A 13,576-nucleotide genomic window follows, 5' to 3' on the forward strand; every position below is an offset into this window, starting at 1 on the left:
TAATACAGCCTATTATTCTTCAGAGATGTAGAATAGAATTTCTTTGGAGCTGTTTAAAGGGAAGGAAAAAGTGCAAGTGTCTTAGATGTATTTGACATTTGCCCACCTGAGTAAAATGTGCGGGGTGGAGTTCTTCACATTTTTTTTAAATTCTAGAACTTCTTTGTTCATATGGTTGCAGTTTTATTAGCTTGAATGCATTAAATACTCGTCACCAGTGAAACATCTCAGTGTGGAACCCTAATAATCTAGAGGTCTAGTTTAGGGAGGGAAGGGATTGATAACAGAATCAGCAGTGAGTGACTTTCATGGTGGTGGTGATGGAAGCCACTCATTCTGGCCTTTTTTAACCCTGTCTTTTCACCTCTGGTTGGAGTGAATGGAAGTGGGAACACAATGCATTCTGCTTTTTGCCATAAGTTTTGCTATACTGAATGCGTTCATTTTGCTTTGGGAGTTAGTGAAATATAATGAGGAAGGAAGGGCTCAGTCTCTGGAGTGAGGCTGCCTGTATTCAAATCCTGACTGCCACCTGTTAGCTGTCAAATTATTTATCCCCTCTGTGCCTCTGTTTCTTTGTCTGTAAAATGGGCCTCATAGTAATACCTATGTTCAACCTTCAATGTTATGGGAGTTAAAACTATATATATAAATTATATATATATGCATACATATAAATACAAATATTTACTTATATTTATGTATTTTATATATAGAAATTTCTTAGTAAGTATCTGGCATAATAAGTTACTCATTGAGTGTTGCTATCATCATCCTTATATTCATATTATTCATATCCTACCTCATACTGATACTACTGGCATAATAAGTTAGTTATTTGTTGAGTGTGACCATCATCATCATCTTTATTGGCCTAAATATAAAATAGGAGGTACTTGGAAGTGTCTAGGGGAGATAGTCTTAATTAGCTATGGTATTGTAATCAGGGAAATATTCAAAGTTTAACCTGTATCTCAAATTCATTCCCTAAAAATTTAAAGTGAATTCTTCCATAATGAGGAACACTTTTGTCTTTCCCTTAATAGATAACATGCATTTTTTTTCCTTTTATAGGAGATGGAAAGAACAGTTCATATGTTTGAGACATTCCTATGAACTTTTCAAGATGAGTGGTTTATCCTCTCCAATCTGCTCCTGACAGAGCAGTCTTCTGAGCCATTCAATTTCAAATTGCACCAATTATGTGCAGAGCCTTGGTGTAAAGTGCTCTCTCACTCATTCTTTTTCTCTGTTGAATTTGGTGCTATTGTCTCAGGTACCTGAAACCAACCAGCCTACAAGAACCAAACAGAACTTCAGAAACATGTTGTATTTTCCACAAATAAAAAATACAACCCCACAGCTTGGAGATTTTGGTGCTACAGAAACTGCTCTCGCTTCTGCTCCTCTTTTTGTGCACTCTCTTTTGGAGACTCCTCTCTTAGGGAGCAGACCAGCAAACAGGAGGAAACTGGATGGGGCAGTTCTAACTGTGTTGAATTGTTTAAACAGTGGGCAACTTTTTTTTTTTCCCCATCCATTTTATCCCTTTAATCATATTTTTCCCCCATCTGGGTAATGGACTGAAACCTGTTTTAGAGTTGGCTGTGGTCTATTCTGGTGGGAAGCTGAAGAAACTGGATGAAATTAGGTCAGGCTCTTTAGAACTGCCTTTAATGTGCCTTTTTATTCATTTGAGGAAGATAAGGCTAAAAGGATGGGCTGTTTGAAGCAAATAAATTAGAAATCTTTCTTTGGTCACAACCTTGAAAATAAGTTTTGATACTGTATGTCATTAAGAGACAACCAGTGTTTGGGTATGAAATGCCTGTCTTATTCTCAAAGCTCAATCAAGACACCCAGTAAGCCACATAATATACTAAGATGGTAAGTTTTCTTGTAAGATCTGTTTTGGTTTAAGAAACATGTAATAACAACAATGAATAATACATAGTCCACACACAAAAAAACAAAAAACAAAACTCCACACATTTTGGTATTGCTGACAATGAGTAGTAGAAAATAAATAGATAGTGGCCATTCTTTCTTCTGTCAGTGGCAATTTAATAGTTACTCATGTTTGAGTTCCCAGAGAAAAATGGTTTTCATATGTAGTAAATTGTTATTTTTGTTTTAAAGCCAGGACTTGCCAAGTGGACAGAAAAGAGAGGAATTCGTCAGAAGTTCCATAAAATTCATTTTCTGTATGCTTAATTGCAAGTGAGCTCTGGTATGGTCCTTGAATAACAGTATTAATGTTTAAATCCCATCTCCTAAGCTTACCTTCACAACTCTTCATTTTGATTGGAAACCATTTTGAATCTTGTTGAGTGATTTCTGTGAATTGTACGTATCCGAAATTAATTATGGGTTACTAGTTTTACAAAAAACTTTCTACAGATTTGGAGACACAGTCTAGGCAGTTGCAAAGAGGCAAAGGGTGCAGTGACTTTTTTTATCAGATGATTTTTAAACAAAAAGATAGAAAATTTTGCCGACAAGTTGGCTTGATAGCTTCGTTCATTGTAGCTGTTAGCTGCAGGTGTGTCTTTCCAATATATGCAACACGTGTAGTTCGGGTTTTAATTAGGGCAAATGGTCTTGGACTACTGCAGAGATTCTGAGCTACCTCAGCTTTTTGTATTTTAGTTACCAACAGTGTTTACAGAGTCCTGTAATCACTTTGCCACCGTTTACATCCTGAAGCTAAGGTACTTGTCTCCTTGTCTCTGGCTCTTTGTAGTGTGCAGAAAGCATACTTTGGCCGTAGCCTACTGCAGTAATCCAAAGTGTTTCTTTGCATTTACATTTACATCTAATGCCTTCTAATTCTAGCTTAATTTTTTTTTAAATGCCACGTGTTTTCTTTGTACCTAGTCTGTGAAGTTTCCGTAATATCCAGTTAGTCATATAAGTCAAGATGCTACCCATGTAGACACACTGTATTTTTAAGGTGGGCAAGTGCGATTAACGATGAACCATTTTAAAGGGGAGGTTATTTGAAACCTCTAATTTGATTATTGGGAGGATTTTCATGCTTTCTTTAGTATTTATTACCATCATACTGATTCAGACTATTTTATTGTCTAATACATTAGCATTTTGTATTTTGATGGAAATTGTTACAGAATTTAAAGATTTGATGAAATAAGATGTAGCAGATTTTTTGTAGCAAGTTTCTGGTAAAAGGGTTTTTTGCAAGTCTCAGGTTCTTGCTGCACTATTTTTTTTTAAATATTTATTCCAGTTATTCTAATTCAGAAGCATTCTTTTCAAGTAACAGCAGCACTTGTGAAAGGAAAAAAACGCACACGTTTCTTACTAGGTTACTAAATTTGTACAATTAATTAAGATTTTAGCCATCAGTGAGTTTGACAAGGGAAATGTATTTATTTTCAGCATTAAAATGCTTCCAAAAGATCAAGTTGCTTTTGTTTGTTTTTTTAACTGTGATGTAGTTGGAGAAATCGGAGGCAACCTCAGTATAGGAACTACCACTTTGAACAGTTTAGTTCTTAAAGAGAAAGTCAATCTAATGCCAAGGGGAGAACAATGAGCTGAAATTGTACTGACTCCTCTGGCCCTCTTTCCCTCAATTAAAAAAACACACTTACCAGTTTTGCTTATTTTACAGATACCTGGTGGTTCTATAGTTTAAAGCAGCTTGTGAAATTATCTAAGTGGACTCAATTTTGTTTACCTTTCTGTAAGTTCTTCATTTTTGCTGTATAGCATTGGCAAAAATATGTACAAATTGACCTCTGTTCTTATTTCCTATTGTGAGCATTATAAATGATAAGCTCCTATGTAAAACCTTGCTCTCAGATGAGTAAAATATGTATCACAGCATAGCTCAGCAATAGTTCATGCTCAGCTGTGGGGACCCTGGGAGCTTTTTGAAGATGATGGAACCGCACTAGGGTTGAAACTGATGGCTGTGGAGTTAATTGTGTTTTCGAGCTTGAATCTCACCTGTGATTTTTTTTTTTTTAATGTTGTTTCATGACTTGATTTTTCTCATAAGCCAATGTATTTGTAGGTTTACTGGATTTTATTTTTAGGGAGTGGGTAACTTCTTCCCATTTTTGATTAAGTTGGTTCAGCTATGGTGCTATTCAGTAGGTATCTTCAGTGTCAGGTCCCGTAGCTGAATACCATTGTTATTATAATTATTATTTGTAATCACATCGTAAGCTTGAATTTGGGCTTGTACCTGCATCTTTTGTATTCTGTACATCTGGTTACTTAGACTTTGGGAGTCCCATTTGGTTTCAGTCATGTGTGTCTACTTTGTAGTTTAAGTAGACTTCATCAACTATGGTCTATTTTGGGTTTGTAGTTTTAATTTAGAATTGTGTTAAATTGATGTTTTGCATTTGACTTCATTTTACATTAGTTGAAGTAAATTATTTAATTTTTGAATTCTGGAATTTGAACATTTACTGTAATTTGTAATATAACTGCTGTGAAATACTTGAATAAAGATGACAAGAAAAACATGTCTTTCTTTAGCTTAATTATGATCACTGTGGGCTACAAATGCAGTGCTACTTTTCTAGCCGATTTAGACTGTTTTACAGAGAGGCATATTGCTGTTTATTAAGCACCCACAAAGTCGTGTTATATATTCCTTTTAGATTTTAAGTACACCTCACGATTTTTTAGCTGAAAGCTTTTTATGTTGAGAAAGTATGGTTTTACTTTTAGTTGAAGGTTGTCTAAAATACATTGTGTAGAAGCAAATGGATTACTTCTGAGATTTGTTTTTCTAACTGGAAGACTGTATGATAACATATCAGGTTATATGGTTCATTTAGTTTAAAATGTTTTCCTTTTTATCGGGTTGTTATCAGCATACTTTGTACAGTATAGCACATAATATGGACAGAGATTTCATACCAGAGTTTTGAAGGGCTTACTTCAAGTGAATAGAATGTTCTTGGCTTCAGAATACCTATTTTTCCTGTGTGCCTTCAGATACCTTTTCATGTTCCTGTAGTACACTGCTCTTCCTCAATATAAATCCTTACTTTTGTTTTTTGAATCACAGTAAAAAAGATGGATTTTAGTTAAGACTTTGTTTTGCTTGATTTTTCAGATTCTGTAATTTCAACTTCTGTCTGTATCAAAAGATTGGTAATAATAAACCTGCAAAACATATTTTTAACACTGAATGTTTAGGTAAAGAACTTATAATTTGAGGCTCAATCAAGTTTTTTGGACTTTGGAGATGAAGTTAAGTTTTATTTAACCAGTTTTAGTTTCCATAAGACTCAAAACTACAGTAAAATCAGAGGCAAATCTTTAAATGTATTTCGTGTTATCCCTGTACCCTGACACAAAGTTATCTAGTGACTATTTAAAAATATATACATTCCCTCTTTTACCCCCACATTCATATGTTTGTTATGTGCCTAGCATTATGCCAGGCATGTGGGATACACAAATAATGTATTCCTGTCCTCAGGTAGCTTAGAGTCTGCCAGGGGAGTTGGTGTATATACCAGTAGTAATGATTCCGTGGAATAAGTGCTTTAACAGAAGGGACACGATGTTCAGAGTTCTGGGAAGGGAACCAATTAATTATGTTTAGGAATGGGGAAAATAAGGAAAGACTTCAGAGAAAGTTGGTATTATATTTGCTCTTCATCTCTATCTGGCTTTTCTAGAGTCTATCCCCAGTTCACCAAAATTTGTTCTTGTTTTTTTATGTGTGTAACCTTTCATATTACATCAGATGTGTTGTTATAGAATCTAAACCCTGCCCATATTTCAGGGCTGTATAGTATTATATATATAATATACATATTATATATATGTGTGTGTAATATATATATTATACATATATATGTATATATATGGCATATGCTGATCTTCCTTCAGAAATTAGCTATGTTTTGTACTGCATTACATAGTAAGTTACTATGTAAATGTAAGATATAAAACTTAGTAGTTTATTCATGAGGGAAGGGGAGATAGAAAAGGATTATATTTCTTCTGTATTCCCTATAGGAATTTGAAGCAGTGCAGGATTCAGTAGATACTTACTTAATTCCTTTTGATTTGCATGACATAGAAGGCTCAAATTTACCTTAATCATTTTTTCATTCATTTATAAAATACATAGTGAGTGCCTACCATGTACCAGGCACTGTTGCAGGTACTAGAAATAAAGCAGCAAACTAAACAGAAAAAGTCCCTGTCTTCATGGAGCTTAAATTCTTTCTGATGTTGTGTGCCAGGTTTCTGTCATGGTTGATCAGAGTTCACATTATTTTTTAAAAGTGTGGTGCTGTTAAAAGCTCTTAAAGCACTTCTAAATTTCATTAAGCAGTGAATGAAGCACTTTGTTATTAAAAACTTGCCAGGAACTCTGCTTTTTCCTTCTTGCTTCCCTTATATTCCCTATCTTGGTGAGAAACCTAGCTGTCAACCTGAACTTTATCTTCTTTATGACCCATCTCATTCTAATCATGCAGTACATTTTGTTGATTTATTTTCCCCCTCAGCATGTCTCATACCTATCACCCTTTCTCCATTGCTGTTATCTTAGTTTGGGCACTAATCCTTTTGTCTGGACTAGTGTAATAGCTGTCAGTTCAGTAAACATTTAAGCATTTATTCAGTGCCTACAGAGTGCTAGCCATTGAGGGAGCATAAAGATGAGCAAGACATTGTGTCTGTCTTCAAGGAGATTTTTATAATGTAATTTAACATACTTATATCATGTTTACTAGGTGCGGGATACTATTCTGAGTGCTGTACAGACACAAATGCAAATTCTTTTAATCCTTACAAGAACCTTATGAGATAGGTGCTATTATTATCCCCATTTTATAGACCAGGAAACTGAGTTACAGATTATTTTGCTCAAGGTCACACATCCAGGATTCAAATGTAAACAGTTTGGCTCCAGAGTTGATGCTTTTAATCACTGTGCTTGACTGCTTTTTGTGGGGGTAACAGGTACACAAACATAATTTCAGTCTAATACGGCATGTGTTAAGATTGAATTTTGTGTTAGGCACTGTAGGTATACAGAGCAGGAGCATGTAGCCTAACCTCAAGGAAGCCTTTCTGGTTCCTTGCCTGAGCTGAGGCATCAGGATGGGAAAGGACTTCCAGGCAGAAGGAACAACAGAAGCATAGGCTGAGAAGTGAAATAGCATGACAGCTGCAGGGGAAAGTACAGGCAGTTCTCTGTCATCACAGGTCAACATCTGTTTCACAAATTTATTTGAGCAACTGCCATTTGCCAAAGCACCATTCTTGGCAAGGGAGTTACAGCTGAGGACAGGACAGCAAGGTCCTTGCTTTTTGGAGCTTACAATCTAGTCATCAGAGTAAACAAGCAACATGTTACCTAACAGTGGTAAATGCTTGGATGACAATAAATACAGCAGTGGTAATAGTAGCAGCAGACAGCTGAGTGCCAGGTATTATTACAAGCATTAACCATTTAATTATCACAGCAACTATGGGAGGTAGGTACTGTTGTTGGTCCCGTTTAACAGAAGGGGAAACTGAAATAGAGAATGCTTAGGCAACTTGCCCAAGGTTACACAGCTAACATCAGGTTGGGGGGGTCTTATCTTGTGGTGTGGCTTTAGAGCTTGAATTCTTAACCCATCAATCATTAAGGTGAATGATAAATTCCTTTGCCCTTATTCAAGTTTTCTTTCTTTTTTTTTTCTTGAGATGGAGTCTGGCTCTGTTGCCCAGACTGGAGTGCAGTGGCATGATCTCGGCTCACTGCAGCCTCTGCCTCCCAGGTTCCAGTGATTCTCCGGCCTCAGCCTCCTGGGTAGCTAGGATTAGAGGCACGTGCCACCACCGCTGGCTAATTTTCGTAGTTTTTGTAGAGACCAGGTTTCACTATGTTGGCCAGGTTGGTCTCGAACACCTGGCCTCAGGTGATCTGCCCGCCTTGGCCTTCTAGAGTGCTGGGATTACAAGCGTGAGCCATTGCGCCTGGCCTCAAGTTTTTCTATGAGTGAACATTTTTAAATAGTAGAATACCACAGAGAATAATGTAACATGCATGTTCCTACCACCCAGTATTAAATGTTAACAATTTTGTCATACTCGTTTTAGTTCTTTTTTGGAAAGAAAAACTTTCAGAGAAGATTTAAGTCTACTTTCTACCCATTCCCAATCCCATTCGTTTTCTTTCTTTACTAGTGACAGCCACTGTGATGATTTTGATGAATATCCTGTCTGTGTTTTAAATTCTTTTATTTGAGAAGGTAATAGTATGCGGCTGGAGCCAGACTGTCTGAGTTTGAATCCTGGTTATGTTCCTTCTTGGCTATGCAACATGTGACAAATTATTTCACCCCTCTGCAGGTCAGAGTACTTATCCATAAGATGGGACACAGTGATAGCACCAACTCCATGGTGGTTACTGCAGTGATTACATATATGAGTGAATATATGTAAAGCACTTAGAACTGTACCAGGCACATAGTAAGTGTTCAAGAAATTTTAGTCATCATTCTAAACATTTGTATGTGTCTATAAACATTGTTTTGTGGGTTTAAAAATGTCTATACATGGATTAATTAACATCTTTAAAATTTATATATTTTAAAGTCAGAAACACATGTATATAAAGAATGAAGTAGTTCTAGAAGGCTTGTTATAAAAACCAGCAGTTCTCTGATTCTAGAACATTCCTTCAAAAAAAAAAAAAAAAAAAAAGAGACATATTCTCCCAGGAGCCAATTGTTTTCAACACCTGTAGCTGATTATTTGATGTTTCTAAATACTGTTCTTAGATGGCTGCTTTTTGTTTTCCAGTTTTAGTCATTTTATTTTGATTTCCCACCATTTAAAATATAGTCATGTCTGCCCTCACCACACATTTCACATTTCTTGTCTTCTCATCCTCCCAGTTGGTTATAATTTTGGTCAGATCATTATTCAGTATTTGCATGATTATGACTATGTAAAAATTATTGACAGTGGAACTATTTAGTATACTATGATGATGTTTCCTTTCTTGTACACCTTTTTGTTAATAATAGTCTTCATTGTACTTATTTACCTGTTTTTTTATGTATAATCATGAGTTTGAGCCAAGCACGCCTTTATTCTCAGCACTTTGGGAGGCGGAGGCAGAAGGATCCTTGAGCCCAGGAGTTCAAGACCAGCCTGGGTAACATAATGAGACCCTGTCTCTACAGAAAAATTAAAAAATTAGCCGGGCTTGGTGGCATGCACCTGTAGTTTCAGCCACTCAGGAGGCTAAGGTGAGAGGACCACTTGAGCTCGGGAGTTTGAGGCTCCAGTGATCCAAGATCGCAGCACCTGCACTCCAGCCTGAGTGACAGAGTGAGACTCTGTCTCAAAAAAATAATTTTAAAAACTAGTTTGTTCCTCAGTTCATCCCCAGCAATCCAACTCTCTCCCTCTCTCTTTTTTTTTTTTTTTTTGAGATGAATTTTCGCTCTATTGCCCAGGCTGGAGTGCAGTGGCGCAATGTCGGCTCACTGTAACCTCCACCTCCCGGGTTCGAACGATTCTCCTGCCTCAGCCTCCCAAGTAGCTGGGATTACAGGCATGTGCCACCATGCTCAGCTATTATTTATTTATTTTTATTTCGTAGAGGTGGGATTTCACCATGTTGATCAGGCTGGTCTCGAACTCCTGACCTCAAATGATCCACCTCTCTTAGCCTCCCAGAGTGCTGAGATTACAGGCATGAGCCACTGCACCTGGCCCCAACTCTCTTCTTAGTATCACCAAACGTGTAAGGTATTCTAGCATTTCTTTTTCTTGAGAAGATGTCTCCTGGAACATTCTAACCCTTTCCAATTTTGCATTGGTGTACACCAAGGTCTTGCATAGCTTTTTTTTTTTTTTTTTTTTTTTTTTGGCGGGGGGAGGCGCTAACATCCTTCACCTTTCTCTTGTACTGAATCCTGTATCTGGACTTTCCTCATTTATATCCTGTATTGCTGCTGAGAAGTTGGTGCTTTTCTGCTTATTGTTTCATTTTCCTGATTTTGTTTCCTTCTAAGGCTTTTGTAATTTTCAGTTTTCCTCTGATGCTCTGGAATTTCATAGACTTGTCTGGGTGTGTGTCTAAACGTTACACTTTTCCTGGGCCTCTCTACTCTGGAAAATTATGCCTTTTATTCTGAGAAATTTTCTTGAGTTAATTTTTCATTTCTAAAACTACTGTTATTCAGATCTTGGCCCTTCTACACTGTTCTATTATTCCTTCCTGATTTTTACTTCGGTATTAGGTTTTAAGAGCCATTTGGAGTTCTCTTGATTTTTTAAGTAGCATTTTGTTTTTGTTTCATGAGTGCAAGATCAGCTAATCTCTCTGAGGGTATTCATGATGATTTTTTCTTTGGTGTTTTTTTCCTTGCATAGTCCCTTTTTCCTCCAAGTTGCTTTTCTTGTTTGTTTTGGTTCCTGTTTAGTATTACAAGTTTTCCTCAAATATTTGGTAATTCTTTGCTTTCTGCTCCTGTTTAAGAGTTGGGGACTGAAAAGCTGCTTTCAGAAGGCAAAAATCTCCAGACAGGAGAGTAGCAGAGTCTTCCCTGGGAAATAAAACCAGCCCAAGAGAAGAATGCTGAAGATAGTAACATTGAGGGGGTTCCTTTATGGAACTGTTCAGCTAGATCAGCTGACAGAGTTGTATAGATGAGAAATAATTAATGCAAAGTTGCATAAATAATGGCTACTTTAATAGTATTCTCTGTTTTAAGAACTGACCCTGAAACTTGGTAGTTTGCTTGATTATCACAATAGAAGCCTCTCAGTGGGAATGCTTAGTGTTGTATTATTTTTACAAATGATTTTGAGATTTTTGAATACTTAGATGTAATCCTTTTGTTCTCTCCCACCTTTGCCCTCCTACCCTTATTTTCCTTCCCTTAGGCCAGTATATTAGATAGAAGAACTCACAGGGAATTAAAGAGTTCCTTGCAAGATTTTGCACAGATGGTCCCATCCTCCTCTATAGGAGCAAGAGTTACCTTCAGAGTGCTTGGAGGTGATGGAGTCGGGCTTTCTTTCACCTTTTCTTGACTTAATGCCAGCTGTTTTCCTGACAGCTCCTCTTATTCCAGAAACAAATGATTGGTCTGTGTAGGACCACTCGGGTCATAAGACATCCTGATTTTCCTACTGAAATTTCTCCTTTTTTTTTTTGAGACGGAGTCTCGCTCTGTCGCTCAGGCTGGAATGCAGTGGCCGGATCTCAGCTCACTGCAAACTCCGCCTCCCAGGTTTACGCCATTCTCCTGCCTCAGCCTCCCGAGTAGCTGGGACTACAGGCGCCCGCCACCTCGCCCGGCTAGTTTTTTGTATTTTTAGTAGAGACGGGGTTTCACCATGTTAGCCAGGATGGTCTCGATCTCCTGACCTCGTGATCCGCCCATCTCGGCCTCCCGAAGTGCTGGGATTACAGGAGTGAGCCACCGCGCCCGGCCTGAAATTTCTCCTTCTTACTGGAATTCTGGTTGTCTAGAATCTTTTCAAGGTAGTATTTTGATTAACAGATGAAGCAAACTTCATCTGTTTGCTTCAGGGAAAGAAATTCTGTGTCAGCTAGTCCTTTTCTTCTCCTCTCTGATGAGCTTCAAGCCATGGAAGGTAAAGGAAGGCAAGATTGGAGGAAAAAGAGGTGGGTAAAATGGAAAATAAAAGTTTAATGTTTTTCTTGTGTTTGTGATATATTTTATAAGTTGAACAAAAAGTTATCCAGGCCTTTTTCCTACCACTCATCTGCTGATGATATGGAAGTTACTAGTGACCATTCCATTTAGGTGTGCATCACAACAATGCTTTTAATATCACACAGCATCATAGATTAATTGCTAGTAAGTTGAATTTAAAGGGCCAACATTTTTATGAGTTGTAATGGTTTGAAGAGTTAGAGGTAAAAAACTCAGTTTGGAAAACTGAGTAGACCAGTTTAGAATCAAGAGTAAATACAAGGGATTATGGTGGAAGATAATGCTCTATAGGTAGTTTGGGGTCTTATAATGGAGGACAAGTGTAAAGATATTTGTACTTTATCGTGTGACAATGTTTTTGAACAGCACCATGACATGATGAAACTATAATTTTAGAAATATTAATTTGGCAGTAATATATGAAATGGAAAGTAATGACTTCCTTTCAACAAGATACAGTAACTACCTACCATTTGCCAAGTATGATAGACACTGAAGTTACAAAGCTAAGTAAAACACAGTGTCTGCCCTTGGAAATAGCTGTTCAGTAAAAGACATATTAAGAAAAATTAAGAATAAATTTGGTTAAATACAATGATAATGGTTTGGTTGAGGTGCTGTGGGAGCATAGAGGAAAGGAACTGATATGGTTTGGGTCTGTGTCCCCACCCAAATCTCATGTTGAATTGTAATCCCCAGTGTTGGAGGAGGGACATGGTGGGAGGCGATTAGAACATGGAGGCTGACTTCCCCCTGCTGTTCTCATGATAGTAAAGGAATTCCCACAAGATCTGGTTGTTTAAAAGTGTGTAGCACCTCCCACTTTCTCTCTTCCTCCTTCTCTGGCCATGTAAGACATGCCTACTTCTCCTGCATCTTTGCCATGATTGTAAGTTTCCTGAGGCCTTCCCAGCCATGCTTCCTGTATAGCCTGTGGAACTGTGAGTCAATCAAACCTCTTTTCTTTATAAATTACTCAGTATTGCCTGGGTGCAGTGGCTCATACATGTAATCTCAGCACTTTGGGAGGCCAAGGTGGGCAGATCACTTGAGGTCAGGAGTTCGAGACCAGCCTGGCCAACATGGTGAAACCCCATCTCTATTAAAAAATACAAAAAAAAATTAGCCAGGCATGGTGACACAAGCCTGTAGTCCCAGCTACTCAGGAGACTGAGGCAGGAGAATCACTTGAACCTGGGAGGTGGAGGTTGCAGTGAGCTGAGCTCATGCCACTGCAATCCAGCCTGGGTGACGAGTAAGACTCTGTCTCAAAAATAAGTAAGTTACCCAGTGTCTGGTAGTTCTCTTACAGCAATGTGTAAACACTAATACAGGAACTTAACCCAACCTAGTAATTCATGGAAGGCTTTTTTCCCCGCCTGTGGATAAGTTATCTTAACAGCATCTCAAAAAATGAAAGAATGCAGTAAAAATCAGGGAAGAACACTCCAGGCGGGGGAAACAGTAGAAAAGCATAGAAACAGGCAAACAAGTTTAGGCAACTATGGGTGTTTCTAGTTTACTTTAGAATAAAGCAAAGTAAGGAAGAAAGTAGCATTAGAGGTCAGTAAAGACTTTATATATTGTTCCTGTATTCCAGGTAAGAGATGCTGTAGGCCACGACTGGGGAAGGTATAGTAGGGATGGTGAGAAAAAGATCATTTCTAGGAAATTTAGAGGTAGAATCAATAGGACTCAGCAATTGGATATTGGGGATGAGGATAAAGAAGGGGCCTGGAATTGCTCTTAGGTTTCTGCCTGGGTGATTGGATGTTAACTGAGAATGAATGAGAGGGAGGACCCAGTCTGTAGTGAATACAGTACTGGGCATTTTGGCATCCAGGTTCAGCACACATTTAGATAAATATATCTAAAGCTTG

At 37.7% G+C, this 13,576-nt stretch overlaps 1 protein-coding gene across 5 annotated transcripts in view; it reads left to right on the plus strand.

The window, feature by feature from the left end:
* The window catches only part of ATAD2B (ATPase family AAA domain containing 2B), a 214,028-nt gene that overhangs the window by 168,725 nt on the left and 31,727 nt on the right, over positions 1-13,576 (plus strand). For 2 of the 5 annotated variants that reach the window (XM_023230101.2, XM_023230103.2), the window contains exon 28: positions 1,075-4,499. The exons of the other annotated variants lie outside the window; for them this stretch is intronic. In XM_023230101.2, the coding sequence (XP_023085869.1) occupies positions 1,075-1,116 (42 nt within the window). In that variant the 3' untranslated portion in view covers positions 1,117-4,499. Of the gene's footprint in view, positions 1-1,074; positions 4,500-13,576 lie in introns of those variants that run through there. 5 annotated transcript variants of the gene reach the window in all.

The sequence above is a fragment of the Piliocolobus tephrosceles genome, chromosome 15, assembly GCF_002776525.5.
Source record: "Piliocolobus tephrosceles isolate RC106 chromosome 15, ASM277652v3, whole genome shotgun sequence".
NCBI lineage: Eukaryota > Metazoa > Chordata > Mammalia > Primates > Cercopithecidae > Piliocolobus > Piliocolobus tephrosceles.